At 40.0% G+C, this 14,797-nt stretch overlaps 1 protein-coding gene across 1 annotated transcript; it reads left to right on the top strand.

Annotated features, from left to right (window-relative positions):
* Positions 1 to 1,284: 1,284 nt before the first annotated feature.
* On the top strand, positions 1,285 to 10,176 carry LOC124020036 (lymphocyte antigen 6D-like). Its single transcript, XM_046335461.1, has 3 exons — positions 1,285 to 1,446; positions 9,102 to 9,212; positions 9,712 to 10,176. The coding sequence occupies exons 1-3, from the start codon at positions 1,395 to 1,397 to the stop codon at positions 9,936 to 9,938; spliced, it is 390 nt and encodes a 129-aa protein (XP_046191417.1). The 5' UTR covers positions 1,285 to 1,394; the 3' UTR covers positions 9,939 to 10,176.
* The last annotated feature ends 4,621 nt before the right edge of the window (positions 10,177 to 14,797 follow it).

The following is a 14,797-nucleotide window of genomic DNA, read 5'->3' as shown; positions in this document are numbered from 1 at the left end:
GGGCTATTTATTGTATTAAAACAATTATGTTGAATTGTGTTAATTGATAAGTTCGATTACTAATTGATATGTTGGAGTCACATCTCCATCGCAACCAAAAATGATAGAAAAGGACTAAATAAAATCATACTTCATGTGAAGTTTGTTTTAGTCCTATTCTTTAATTTACATTTTTGGTTGAGATGGAGGATGTGAATCCAACATATACCTTTATTTTATTTTTTTACACACACTGGAATTAAAACATCTACTTCAAATGTTCAATGTTGACAACCAAACACAATTGAATAGCACAAAATATCATTACATTTGACATCAACCAGAGCTTGAAACACTAGGCCTATTGTAGTGTCTATTTGTTTAGTTAATTCTGGGTTGATGACTTTGCAAATGCTATATACTGTAGGCCTAAATAACATCATTGATGATTGATAAAGTATGGTCACATTTCATTTCCTCTGTTAAGCCTACCCTTTGGAATGTCTTCCGTAGCAACAGTGAACATATTTCATTTCTTTAAGTGGAGATGTCTCAACAATCATTCTCAGGATAGTATGTTGGTAATAGTCAGTGACAAATATGATAGCTGGGCTGAGCTTGGTTAAAACCTTGGATGGGAGGCCAAGAGGTAGCTGTAGATAGATCAATTCTCCAATAGGAGGTGCTGCCCAGCCTATCGTTTTTTTTCCTTCATAATAGTGGATATAACATTGAACATTTGATGTTGTTCTAAATACAACATGTATACATATTTTATTCAAGGTTTGTCTGTGTTGAGATTTGGTTGTCATGATGACATAATCCTGTGGTTGAATTTTCACCCCGCCCATTTACAAAAAAAAAGTTTTAAATTGATGACTTTTTAAAGCATTTGTATTTTCCACGTAGATTCCACGTCACACTTAGTTGACAAATTACGTTGAAACAACGTTATTGCACCAGTTTGTGCCCAATGTGTTACCAGGAAAACAAGCAAACAAAACAGAATAGCAATCTTGCATTGCAGAAGCCAAGCCAATAACGGAAATAATTGTGTTTCTCTTAGTGCCGGAGGAAGATCGTTTCTGTTCAGACAACTTCAGACAGTGATCTATTCTAGCATGTTGACACAGGTTGAATTGGCTTTACGTCTGTGCTCAGTGGGTCCGCTCTCTTGATGGAATTTATATCGGCAACGTTCAAGAACGTTTAGCAACTGAACGTGGCCCAGACACTTCTATGTTGAATAGGATAACGGTGACGCGTCTGTGAAAATGGGTGGGAGATCATAAATAGCGAGTTGGTGACGAATTTTTATGTTTGATCACATTAGCTAACTGTCCATATAGCGGCACGGAAAAAAACTCTGGTAAAGTTGTCGACACTGATCTTTTTTTTTTTTTACATTTTCCAAGATGAACAGAATTCTTCTCAGCATTTTCGCAGTTGGCCTGTGTTTTTCAGTTGGTAAGATACAATTGTTTGTCAACTGTATTTGTTTGCTTATTTCAATCGTTGTTTAGTTAGCCTATCATTTTGATAGCCAAAGCAAAATGTTTGATACGATTGTAATGAGTTGGGTAGTCAAAATTATGTTCGTTTTTTCACAATTCGAATGCTATGTATAATTTCAATGTATTGTAAAGAGGCATTAAAGTTTATCATATAAATAGGCAAGCTTTACACCCGAATACAACCAATTAGAAAATTTGGACGTCTTAAACCGGTGTTTCTTATCTTTTGCCCAATTATTGGCAAAAGAACTGGTCTGATTGGTCAAAATACCAATTAGTAGTGTAAAAATATCTCAAATGGGCTGCCTGTGTAAACGCAGCCTAGTGTTTGTAGTTGAAGGTTGAGATTCTCCCATACGCAGGTTACAATAAAAATCATGTCCACAGACCGTTTACAGTGTAAGGAAACCATTATGTAATTTGGGGGAAACTTTCTGAGCCTTTCTGAGCTAATGGTTCAGAATATTCAACTGTAAAGACTAAATAATCTATTATTCTTGCCTTAATGTATGACCCATAGTTGAGGTCACTTAGTTCCGCTAAACAAGTCTTTGTCCCCATCTTAGGTTTCAAACCACACCCTTATTATATCATTTTCTGCAGTTGTCGACCTTGATTGAGTTCTTCCTGAATTGTGAATATGTATTCCTCATGACCTTTACCAAATATTTTCGGGAACACGATCTCATACAACGTTTGCATAGGTTCCCTAACAAAACATTTTAGTGAAACTAAGACATGAGAAAATGTAGTTCTGCTGGCTTCCCCTTTTGGCCCTTAACTTGGAGAGTATCAGTCATTCTGAGTGTAGTGCTCTAGGGCAGTGGTTCCCAAACTATTTATAATCCCGTACCCCTTCAACATTCAACCAGCTGCGTACCCCCTCTAGCACCAGGGTCAGCATACTCTCAAATGTTTTTTTTTTGTTGCCATAGTTGTAAGCCTGCCACACACACACACACACCATATGATACATTTCTTAAACATAAGAACGAGTGAGTTTGTCACAACCCGGCTTGTGAGAAGTGACAGAGCTCTCATAGGACCAGGGCACAAATAATAATATAACAATGATCAATAATTTTGCTCTTTATTTAACCATCTTACATATAAAACCTTATTTGTTATTCGAAAAATGTGAATAATTCACCACAGGTTAATGAGAAGGGTGTGCTTGAAAGGATGCACATAACTCTGCAATGTTGTGTTGTATTGAGAGTCTCTGTCTTAAATCATTTTCCACACAGTCTGTGCCTGTATTTAGTTTTCATGCTAGTGAGGACCGAGAATCCACTCTCACATAGGTACGTGGTTGCAAAGGGCATCAGTGTCTTATTAACAGTGTGATTTGGCAAGGCAGGATATTTTGAGCGCAGCCTACTAATCCAGAAATCTGGCTGCTTCTGATTAAATTACATTTTCACACAACCGCTCCTTGCAATTTCGATGAGGTTCTCTTGTTCAGATATTGATAAGTGGATTGGAGGCAGGGCATGAAAGGGATAACGAATCCAGTTGTTTGTGTCATCCGTTTCGGGAAAGTACCTGCGTAATTGCGCACCTAACTCGGGTGCTTCGCTATATCACATTTGACATTGTCCGTAAAATTAGGTTAATTTGCACACAAAAAATCAAACATTGATGGCAATACCAGTGTGTTGTCCTTGTTAATGCAGATAGAGTAGAGCTCCAACTTCTTAATCAGCCTCAATTTTGTCCCGCACGTTGAATATAGTTGCAGAGTCCCTGTAATCCTAGATTCAGATCATGATATCTAGCGCTGCTCATATCATTGCATAGTGCAGGAAATACACGAGAGTTCAGGAACCTTGCTTTAACAAAGTTAACCATTTTCACTATCGTGGCTCAAATGTCTTTTAACCTGTCAGGCATTTCTTTGGCAGCAAGAGCCTCTCGGTGGATGCTGCTGTGTACCCAAGTGGCGTCGGGAGCAACTGCTTGCGTTACCACTCCACTATGTCTCCCTGTCATGGCTTTTGCACCATCAGTACAGATAAAAACACATCTTGACCACTAGTCTATTTGATGACACAAAGCTGTCCAGTACTTTAAAAATATCCGCTCCTGTTGTCATGGTATGCAGAAGGGAATATTTTACTTAATTGACCCCCCAGAAATTTAATGGACATATACCAGGAGTTGTGCCAGGCCCGCCACGTCTGACTCATCCAGCTGTAAATGCATAGAATTCACTGGCTTGCATGCATGCGAAGTAATTGTTTCTAAATCCTCTGCCGTGTCACTGATGCGTCGTGAAAGTGTTGTTTGATGAAGCCATTGTCTGTATAGTTTTTTCTACCTTTTCCCCTAGCATTGTCCCAGCCTGTAGAGCTGGTATGTGTCTCTGGATGTGGGCCTTATTTTTTTAACCATTTATCAATTTTCGAGCAAACAGAATGAGCAGCAGCTACGTTTGGCTACATACGGACTGTTAATGGAATTCTCAAGAGGGTAACAGTTAATGTGATTGGATGTTAATTATTTGACTAGGCTACCTATATTTGACTGTTATTTCGCTGAACACTAGATGATTTTATTTTATTTTTGGCAGTGAAACGAGGCTACTCAGGCGAGAACCTCACCCAAATGTATAGCCCCGTTGGAAAATATAAATGGACTGTTTGAAAATGTGGAGGCATTTATTTTTTATTTAAAAAAGATATATATATATAAAAATTATAGATTTGATATGTGATTCACATTTTTAATGGGCGTACCCCCGACAGCATTGCTGGTACCCTAGTTTTGGCTCCTAGGGTGTATTCCCTAGGAGCTAAAAGGAATTAAATGGGGAGGGGCCTACCTCAGATTGGAATAAACGGTTTCCATTGCCAAACATTTTATAACTGTTTGCTACGATCTTTGTCTAATGAATACATACACCCCTGGTGTCACAGGTTTGATTCACGGCCAGTTACATTGATGCCGTGACTCTAATCACTTGGCAGATGTGTAGGCTAATGAGCCTCTTAGTATACTGTGTGGAGAGCAGGCCCAAGGGAGTTGTCTGTAGCTCAGTTAGATTGAGCTCTACTTTAGTGTTAATGTTGTGACAGCGACATTAAGAAAGCAGTTAAGGTTAGGTGTTTGGTCCTAAGCCTTGTGGGTGGAAGGTGTTGGCGATTTACAGGGAGTCATTAGTTTAAACCTTTCAGGGACACTATGGAGTAAAACTAGTATATATTACTGACTATCCTCAAGGTAAAACGTGTTTGCTCAATTAGGGTTGTGAAGACTGTCTATAGATATTATTTGACAACTGCATTTTGTAATTGTCAAATATACCTTTTTGATTTGATTTATTAGCATCCCCATTGAATACTTCTGATCCAGGCTCTTGGTTAGAAGACAGGACACACCATTGCAGTCTCAGGCAACATTGCCAGCATGTGGACAACTTTGGTATTATTTTTAGAAATCTGTATCAAGACTTGTTTCGCATATCAATATCCCAACACAAATGCCTTACTTTGAAGAGGATTCATCAAAATAGATTTTGACCAATGTTTGGTGTTTTAGAATCCCAGTTATGGTATCCATGGTTCCCATCATCATGGGGTCTCATAATGAACTTATAAATTACTTTGACGTAGTTGCAGTGAGTGAACTGTAGAGTGCAACAGTAGTCTGATTTGAACTGTGGTACTTGGCTTTGTGGTTATGGGCCCTGATCTGAAACCAGTTGAACAGAGTAACTTGATCTGCTCTCCCATTTGGCCAATTACACAATACAGCATTGGTTCTTTCATTAAATACACTATACCCAACCTCTTTATTAGTAATGTTACTGTTCCTTCCAATTCCACCACCAGTATGTCTCCAGTGTAAAAACTCATTACATGACATAAAAACAACACCAGACAATATACAAAAACATACACTGAGTGTACAAAACATCAGAAACACCTGCTCTTTCCATGACATTGACTGACCAGGTGAATTCTATGAGCCCTTATTGATGTCACTTGTTAAATTTACTTCAATGATGAAGGGGAGGGGACAGGTTGAAGGATTTTTAAGACAAAAGATGAAAGTGCCTTTGAACAGGGTATGGTAGTAGGTGCCAGGCTCACTGTTTGAGTGTCAACTGCAATGCTACAGGGTTTTTCACACTCAAAAGTTTCCTCTGTATCAACAATGGTCCACCACCCAAAGGACATCCTGCCAACTTAACACAACTCTGGGAAGCATCCCTGCGGAATGCTTTTGACACCTTGTAGAGTCCATGCCCCAATGAATTGAGGCTGTTCTGAGGGCAAAAGGGTGTGCGACTCAATACCAGGATGGTGTTCCTAATGTTTTGTACACTCAGTGTATATTTGCCTGGGGACTGTACATGGGACAATATAACTGATGGTCAGGTCAGTCAGTCCCCCCCCCCCGCTATCACACTTTGTCCTATCACACTTTGTCCATGTAATAATGATTCCCCTTATGTGGTACATATAACACAAACCATAGGGTTAATAATCATCATCAAGAACATTTCCAATGACAATGTGTGGTCTGCACAAAAGCAAAACACGTTGATAGTCATAGGCCACAGGAAAATTCTTGTAGCTTTTTTTGCTTGAGTTGTATGAGCAAATGTTTATTCATACTCAATGGGCACTGTGTCCTCAGTCCTCTTAAAGGTAAGAATAATGAGAGATGGTGGAGACCAATTGTGAACATCATCCCCCTAATCCGTATGACTCATTTCCCCGTGCTCCGTATTACCCAATCAAGGCTTGGACGCTCCTCCTTAACTTAACCCCTCATTGCCTCTGTAAATTACCTGTTGTGGCTAGAGTACAGCCAAGTGTGTAAGCCAAGAGGCAGCTTTGTTTGCGAAACCTGACTGTCACCTGTTTCACCTGTGTGTGTGTATGAGGCGGTGACAGATTGGTGGCGTGACATTTGCGAAGGGAACCAATTTGACCGGATTTCTGAAGGGGATAAAGTAAAGGTGTGGCCCCAAACCCCCCAGGCAGAGGCTGACAGAAATGTGCATCATGACTCATTTACGTAATGTTGGCCTGTATGTAATGGTAGGGGAAGAGGCATTCTGATGGAAGACTGCTGATTGTTTTCACTCTAAGTTCCGGTTTCCCAAGCAGATTTGAACCTATTCCTGAACTAAAAAGTGTGGTCAATACTCTCCATTTAAAATAGCTTTTTAAAACTTAATCTGTGTATCGGGAACGGCCACTTAGACCACATTTACACAGGTAGCCCAATTCTGATCTTTTGACCGATTATTGTCAAAAGAGCTGATCTGATTAGTTTAAAAACCAATAAGTGGAAAAATATCAGAATTTGGCTGCCTGTGTAAACGCAGCCTCAATACATTTTGGTGAAAGCATTCTTGAGTGGGAGGGTGTTTGACAAGTGGAAGTTTACTTGTGCGCTGGCATGTCTTACTCATCTGCGTTCTCTCAAGGATGTATTTGTCCTTCCCGGAAGGACACCTTATTTGATATTTGAACCTAAAGAATGGAATTCAAACATTGATTGAATGATCAGATCACTTGGCAATTACTTTTTTGGGATCTTTAGTCCACCAGACTAAAGTTCCCAAAGCTTCTGTGCATGTGCAGATCACATTCTGCGCAGATCACATTCTGCGCATGTGTATATATTTTCTACTTTATACGTAGAGAGCAGGCTACTCAGGTAAACGATGCTTGTTAAATAAAGTTACATTAAAGCTAAATCGATGTCTGCAAGATCACATAATGATAGTCTTTGATATAAGTGGACACCCAAGCCGACACAGATTCTGTTGCGTCCCTCTTTACATGTGATCAATGTGAGTCATTTGGTTGGATTGTGGGGATGCACTCAATGTACACTGAACAAAAATACGCAACATGCAGCAATTTAATTGATTATACTGAGTTGCAGTTCATATGAGGAAATCAGTTAATTGAAATAAATGTATTAGGCCCTAATCTATGGATTTCACATGACTGGGAATAGAGATATGCATCCACTGGAAAAATGGGACTCACGATGGATCTCGTCACAATATTTTTGTGCATTCAAATTGCCATTGATAAAATACAATTATGTTTGTTGTCCATAACTTATGCCTCCCCATACCATATTCCCCACTGTCACCATGGGGTACTCTGTTCATAACGTTGACAGCATGCCAATTGCAGGCTCCTTCAGAACTTGAGATGTTTGTGACATTGTGTTGTGTGACACAACTGCACATTTTAGAGGGGCATTTTATTGTCCCCAAGCACAAGGTGCACCTGTGTAATGATCATGCTGTTTAATCAGCTTCTTGATATGGCTCACCTGTCAGGTGGAAGGATTATATTGGAAAAGGAGAAATGGGATGTAAACTAATTTGTGCACAAATTAGAGAAATAAGCTTTTTGTGCGTATGGAATGTTTCTGTGATCTTTTATTTAATCTCATGAAGCATGGGACCAACACTAGATGTTGCATTTATATTTTTGTTCAGTGTATAACTTGTTTGTTTGGAACAGGAGTGGCATTCTTTGTAACCTGAGTCACTTGTGAACTCCTTTTCCATGGGGTGTGACCGAAACCAGTTTTTGGGAGGGGAAGGGGGGGGGATCAGGCGTTGGCATGGCATTTTTACAACCTTGCTAAGCAGCTCAATGTTCACAAATTGCTTAGATTATTTGTGTCAACCAGACATTCATAACTGAAGGCCAAAAATGAATAAAAATGAATTTGGTACCTAAATGTGACCAATATGCGTCGCTCATTTAAAATGGCAGCTATGCTGTTCTGTAGAATCGTCCCGTGACGACGTCTTTACCACTTGAATGGCATGAATGCAAATGGTCTGAGTAACTTTACTCAAACAAGGAACAAACAAAATGGTGTATTTACTGTATGTGTCAATGTGTGCACGTCACCTATAAACGTATGCCTTTCCATGATGGATCCAGTCATGGGATGAGTTTGTCATAAATACGACTTCATGGGCAGGTATTTAACTCCTTTAGGTACTTGCGTGTCTGTAGTGTTATTTGCAGAAGTCAGAACTTGCCCAGGGACTTTCCATCTTGCAACTAATTGGTTGAATTTATGGGTCTCACTGTCTTCCGGTTAATTATGTCGTTTATGGCGGACTGTTCCTCCTCCACCCCCTAAAAGCACCAAACTACTCATTATAAAGGGCATAAGAATTATGGGGCCAAAGGGTAGTTCCATGACCCAATTGGTTCTGTCTGGAGTGGCACTCACTGGGAAGCAGCCATTTTGTGTGTCCCTATCAAGAATTAAGGAAGGCTACACTCAAAGCATTCACCCTGTATTTTGAGAAATGGACAAATTGTCAAACAACTATGCCCTTCTATGAACTAACATCGTAAGAACTTGCGCAGGTTGGGCTTCTCATCCATTAAAGTGCACAGTCAGTAAAACCGGGGAGTGTCAACTGGCTAAACCATTGTTTGGACCATCCCATGTTTAGAGACAAACCGTCCCAATGACGTAGGATTGCATCAACAAAGCGGTCAAGGGAGTTGTCTACAAGAATGTTTACTTGAACATGAAGATAATTTGTAGAATGGCATATGGTAATATATTGCTTATTTATTTCCATCTCTGTTATCCCAGGCCAGGCTCTGAAGTGCTACAAATGTGACTTGGGCTTCTGGGACTTGTGCTACACCACCGAAGTCAACTGCAATGCCGGGGAGAATTGTTTCAGCGGTGTCGGAAAAGCAAGTAAGGACCCAATACCAAAGGACCCAAGGCCTGGCAGACACCAGTCATAGGTGGCTCATATGTGTCGTATAATTACATTGTAATAATTTAGCAGACGCTTTATCCAGAGCGAATTAGTCAGTGCATTCAACTAAGGTACTGTAGATAAACAAACACATATTGCAGTCATTGCAAGTAAGATGAAAGCAGCTATCAGCAAAATCAGTGTTGGTAAGAAAAGACAAGTTTGAATGTAAGGATTTTGTTTTGGCTAGTATGTTTTTACACCCCATGGTGCCTCTGTCCTCTTCAGAAGCAAACAAGGAAGGAAGACAAGCTGCAAATATTCCTTTTGCAGATGCTTAAATGTCACTTTCCAGCATTCTGTCTTGCGCAAAAGTTAATGAAAAACAACTTGCATTTCATAGTTTGTCAATTTTAAGAGGCCTTACTGTGTGTGCCGTTTGGCACGACAAAGCCTAAGTAATTCAGTTTTTTCTGTGTTCCTTTTCATCCACAGTTAAGTTTGTGGACATCAAGATGAAAGGCTGCCTGAAAGTGAATGAATGCAACAAGACGATCACAACCGATTTCCCTAACAGCTCCAACCGCACAGTGTACAACATAATGAAGGCCTGCTGTGACACGGACCTGTGTAACGCTGCCCCGGGCCTGCCCCGAATGAGCATCCTGCCCCTAGCCCTCGCCACCCTGTCCACTGCCTTCATGACCAAAGTCCTGGTGTAAAGGGGCGAATCCCTGTGTGGCCTACACACATACATATGCAGAGGTTGATATACATGTAGGTTGATGGTTCGCACACCCACACGCACTCATCAAACATTAGCACCAATCTGTCTGTGTGTATAAGAACTGCATTACGTTTGTATAATTTAAGCCAAGGAGGAAACATATGTTAAAGTGTACCATATACCAGCTAAACCTTTTAAAATGATTTCTATTAAAGAATTTGATTTGTCCTTGATGCCTCTGGAAATTTCTCAATTTGTTTTATGGCTCACTTGGAAATGCAGTTGTTCAAACACAGATTAGCAGACCCTTATTCAGTTGCACTTATGGAAAGCATTGAATTTAAACTATTTTGTATGGAATGCTCACATACAATTGGCAAGTTTCTATTTACATAATTGAGTTGATGTCTTCAGACACTTTAGTGTGATGGAAATCTGTCAGTCAGCATTATATAACCAATGACTGTTCATACTGACAATTCATTGATCTTCAACAGGGAGCTCAGCTAACAGACTATTTTCTATCTCTGGTGTTAGTTACGAATGCTTATTTCTAACCACTATTTCAAATAGACTTTCACTGTTAATTCTCCCATTATCCAGCCCCACTTGCTGTTGGGGAGCTCTACTGATCACTCAGTTTACAATGAATAATGCAATTGCCATGTGACCTCATGTTGCCCCAATTCTTGAGCTACGTGATGACCTAGACCAGGGGTGGGCAACACCAGTCCTCGAGGGCCTGATTGGTGACACACTTTTTTCCCCTACATCCCTAGCAAACACAGCTGATTAATAAAATTGATTAGGTGATTATGTCACTTGTGTTAGCTGGGGCTGGGGCAAAACTGTGCCACCAATCAGGCCCTCGAGGACTGGAATTGCCCACCCCTGACCTAGACCAAAGGAAGGAGGGACAATTGCTTGACTGTTCTGTCTTGCCACGTTCAAAACAACTGGGAACTCTGAGATCTCCGACTTCAGGCAGATCAAAACAACTGGGAAGTCTGGGGGGGACTAGCTCCGACTGAGGAAAAATCTGCCTGAATGATCATCCAAATTGGAATTCTGACTCGGGCCTCTTTCTAGAGCTCAGACTCTCTGACCCGAAGATACTGATGTCATGATTTGACCTGCTGTTTTTCAGTTGTTTTGAACAAGGCATCTATCTCTCTAGAAAGGGCAAACAACAATGTGGTTCAACTTGTGTTGACTAGGAATTGAAATGAATTCCTTTTTGCCTAAAGTAATTATTGTATTTGTCTTGCAAGATTAGAATGTATACTGAACAAAAATGTAAACGCAACATGAAAAGTGTTGGTCCCATGTTTCATGAGCTGAAATTAAAGATCCTAGAAATGTTTCATACACACCTTATTTCTCTCAAATGTTGTGCACAAATGTGTACATCCCTGTTAGTGAGCATTTTTCCTTTGCCAAAATAATCCATCCACCTGAGGGGTGTGTCAAGAAGCTGATTACACAGGTGCACCTTGAGCTGGGGACTAAAGGCCACTAAAATGTGCAATTTTGTCACGCAACACAATGCCACAGATGTCCCAAGTTTTGCAATTTGCATGCTGACTGCAGAAATGTCAATCAGAACTGTTGCCAGAGAATGTAATGTTAATTTCTTTAGCATAAGCCACCTCCAACATCGTTTTAGAGAATTTGGCTTGTTTACCAGCGGGATTGTCTGAGACCAGCAACCCGGACAGCTGATAACACTAATATTTCTGTCTGTAATAAAACCCCTTTTGTGGGGAAAAAACTCATTCTGATTGGCTGGTCTTGGCTTCCAATTGGGTAGGCCTATGCCCAGTCATGTGAAACCCATATATTAGGGACTAATTTATTTATTTCTATTGACTGATTTCCTTATATGAACTGTAAATCCGTTTTTTAAATATTGAAGCATGTTGCGTTTATATTTTTGTTCAGTATTAATATAGAGTTAAATAAAGCTTTTAAGTGCTATTTGTTTGTGTTATTATTGGGATTCTTTTCTAGGTTCATTTGAGATTTGTCTGTGGTATTTCCTTGTTTGGGAAGAACTGTGTACTAATTTAATGTTAGCCGTGTACTAACGGTAATGGGTTGACTGATTTAGGTATGTCTGATCACTTTGTTGCTTGTAAAACCTTTTTTAAACTGGAAATGTGTATACTCTGAGTGGCTGCAAAATAGTTTGAAAGAATTCAATTCATGTTTAAAACTTCTACAAAATCCCCTGCCTACTAAATGCTTTGCTATTTTCTATTGGCGTCATGATGTTTTTCCCACTCCCAAACAAACCATTCCTCAATGTGTAGCTTAGCAGGACATAGAGGTTTCCTTCTTCCCCTCTAGTGCCCACTCATTCAAAAGCTGGTGAAAACATTGTCGAAACATTTCTATTGTCACATGCCTCATACTTTCTATAACATGCCTATGTGTTCAGTAGTCAAGTACAAGCAGTATTTGCTAATAACCCAGTATTAGTATTGATAATAACCCATCCGCAACCGTCTGGGGCCTGCACCCTACCCTAACTCTCAAATGGATAGCTTTTGACGGGATGCAGACGTATTTTTTGAAAGTGAAATTTAGATTAAACGCAACTCCACAATTTACAATGAATGTTGAGCAGCGACTAGTGTAGGCAGACTGGTGCTCTAAAGTCACATAAAATAAACAACATTGTTCTGTGTAATTGCGGGCTATTCTTTTGGAGCTGAAATAAGTCGTTTTTCATAACTTGATTGTATCCTTTGCGAAATACGATTGCAGTTTTGAAATTGCAGTAAAAGTGCAGTAACTGCAGTCAGTGTTGTGGTACTCGAGACCACCTGGTGTCTCGGCCTTGTCTTGGTGTCAGATACATGTGTACTTACATAGTGTCTCTGTGTCAGATGCATTTGTACTTACATAGGGTCTTTACTCGGTCTCAGACAGTGAGGACTTAACATCTTCTGAGACTAGCAGAGTAGAACTTCCATTTGGTCAGCGCATAAAACCGCTTCGCCAAATATTCTTCAAACATGAATACATTATCTTAACAGCCTTCATATAGACATGTTTGAGCAGTGGCGAACCTTCAGTGTGTGACCGGTTCCTCATTCTGAAAGGACAGCAACCATAATAACAGCACACTCAAGTGAGAGAGCTCACTTTTTGTGAAACACAAAAGGGCCTGTGGTGTAGTGAAGGCTATAATGAGGTATAAGCAGTATGCCCACTTTTTTTGTGGGCATTGCATATACTCAGTGGCAACAGGTCATTCAAGGCAGGTGGGGCAGAGCGTACGGGTTGGTAATGTTCTCTAGTTGCGCCGTTATTGGCTCAGTGTTCTGTCACTCACGGGAAAACTAGGTCACCGCAAAATCTACAGTTGAGCTCGAAAATTCAAGCACTTGGGTGCTGCCATAGAGTTACATTAGAAGTGCCCATCCATAAAGGCTCAAGGTCATTGGCCACAGATAAAATGAAGTCAAATCACGTTATATCTACAGTAACTTTGATTGGACTGATCATGTCAACATCATACTTTCAAAATCTTAGCTAGCAAGCTAGTATTCATCATCATGAATCAAGTCGACAATCTACTGGCACATATTTTTTAATCCTTGTCATATAAAGAGAAATAATGAAGATAAATTATAGATATAACGTATCAGTGCTCATTGGCTATTGGACATAAACATTACACAACAAGTTGGAAATTGCAATTTCAGCAATGAGTGGTTTGGAAGGAATCAGTGGCTAACTGCAAGCATGGCAAAGCAATCACTAGCCTGCTATTCAGAGGAGTGGGTGTGTGGTCCAAGTCTGGGTTTAAGGGTTTCTTTTCCAAGCTTAAAAAGATAAACATTCAACATTGGCCAGGCTGTGAATCCAACATGACTTCTGCCACCTTCAAAACAACTGGAAATTCGGGAACAGGAAAATATCAGACTTCAGTGAGTTCAAGACAACTGGGAACTCAGAAAAAAAATGAGCTCCGACTGGGAAAATACATTTTGAACGGTCATCCAACTCGGAATTTCAAGTCGGGAACTCAGGCCTCTTTTTGGAGCTCCAACCTGAAGATTTATGACATCATTATGATTCGATCTTGTTTTTTGGATTTCCCAGTTATCTTGAAAGCACCATAAATCCAGAGAATGACAGACATTGATGACAAATTTTGATGACAAAATTTGCCCACAAAAGACTGCCGCACCACATTCCTGTTCAAGTGAGCACAGCACAACAAGGTGAGTCCAAAAATGTATTGTATGCTGCTGCATAAATTATGTAATATGCCAGGGAGACAGTATTACTTTCTTAGCTAAAGTATACTTAGGTGTATGTTGTGTAGTAGCCCATGTGCCTCACCCTAATAATGTGGTCCCTTTTCCCATCATAACTTAGCCTACTGTTCTGACTTGGTGGTGCACATGTAGCCTGTTTTAGAGAAATGTCATCATCAAATATTCTAAGAGCTTTCATTGTCTGCTTATATGCCCCCTTTATTTATCCTACGGTTCTGACTTAATGTACAGGGAGAATACTGTAAGAACGGCCCATGTTTTGAATTCTGTCTCTGTACATTTCAAAAGTGCTGAACAAATAGTTATATTGACAACGTCCGTCCTAGCTCGCTCATTAATGTCATAATCGAAATGACGGATTGACTCTTATCTACTCGTTGTCCCCTTATGCCATAGTTTGTACATCTCAATTGTCAGTAGAAACCACATCTGTTTTAGCAAGTCAGCCATATCAGCTGTTTTTTTAATGAGGCTGAATGAGGCTGAATTAACTGTTTCGCTACCAGACAAGGCTCTGCTGAAAGCCAGGTGTAGCAGTGGTAAGGTGTCAAGACTCGGCTAC

This window comes from Oncorhynchus gorbuscha, unplaced genomic scaffold, assembly GCF_021184085.1.
Source record: "Oncorhynchus gorbuscha isolate QuinsamMale2020 ecotype Even-year unplaced genomic scaffold, OgorEven_v1.0 Un_scaffold_750, whole genome shotgun sequence".
Lineage (NCBI taxonomy): Eukaryota > Metazoa > Chordata > Actinopteri > Salmoniformes > Salmonidae > Oncorhynchus > Oncorhynchus gorbuscha.
The sequence above is the reverse complement of the archived record's forward strand: the minus strand, read 5'-3'. Positions and strand labels throughout refer to the sequence as shown.

What these genes read in the sequence shown, in the direction of transcription:
- LOC124020036 (XM_046335461.1), top strand. Translation starts at nt 1,395, where the DNA reads ATGAACAGAATTCTTCTCAGCATTTTCGCAGTTGGCCTGTGTTTTTCA. An exon ending in TGGCCTGTGTTTTTCAGTTG is followed by an intron (nt 1,447 to 9,101) that starts GTAAGATACAAT and finishes CTGTTATCCCAG; the next exon opens with GCCAGGCTCTGAAGTGCTAC. An exon ending in CAGCGGTGTCGGAAAAGCAA is followed by an intron (nt 9,213 to 9,711) that starts GTAAGGACCCAA and finishes TTTCATCCACAG; the next exon opens with TTAAGTTTGTGGACATCAAG.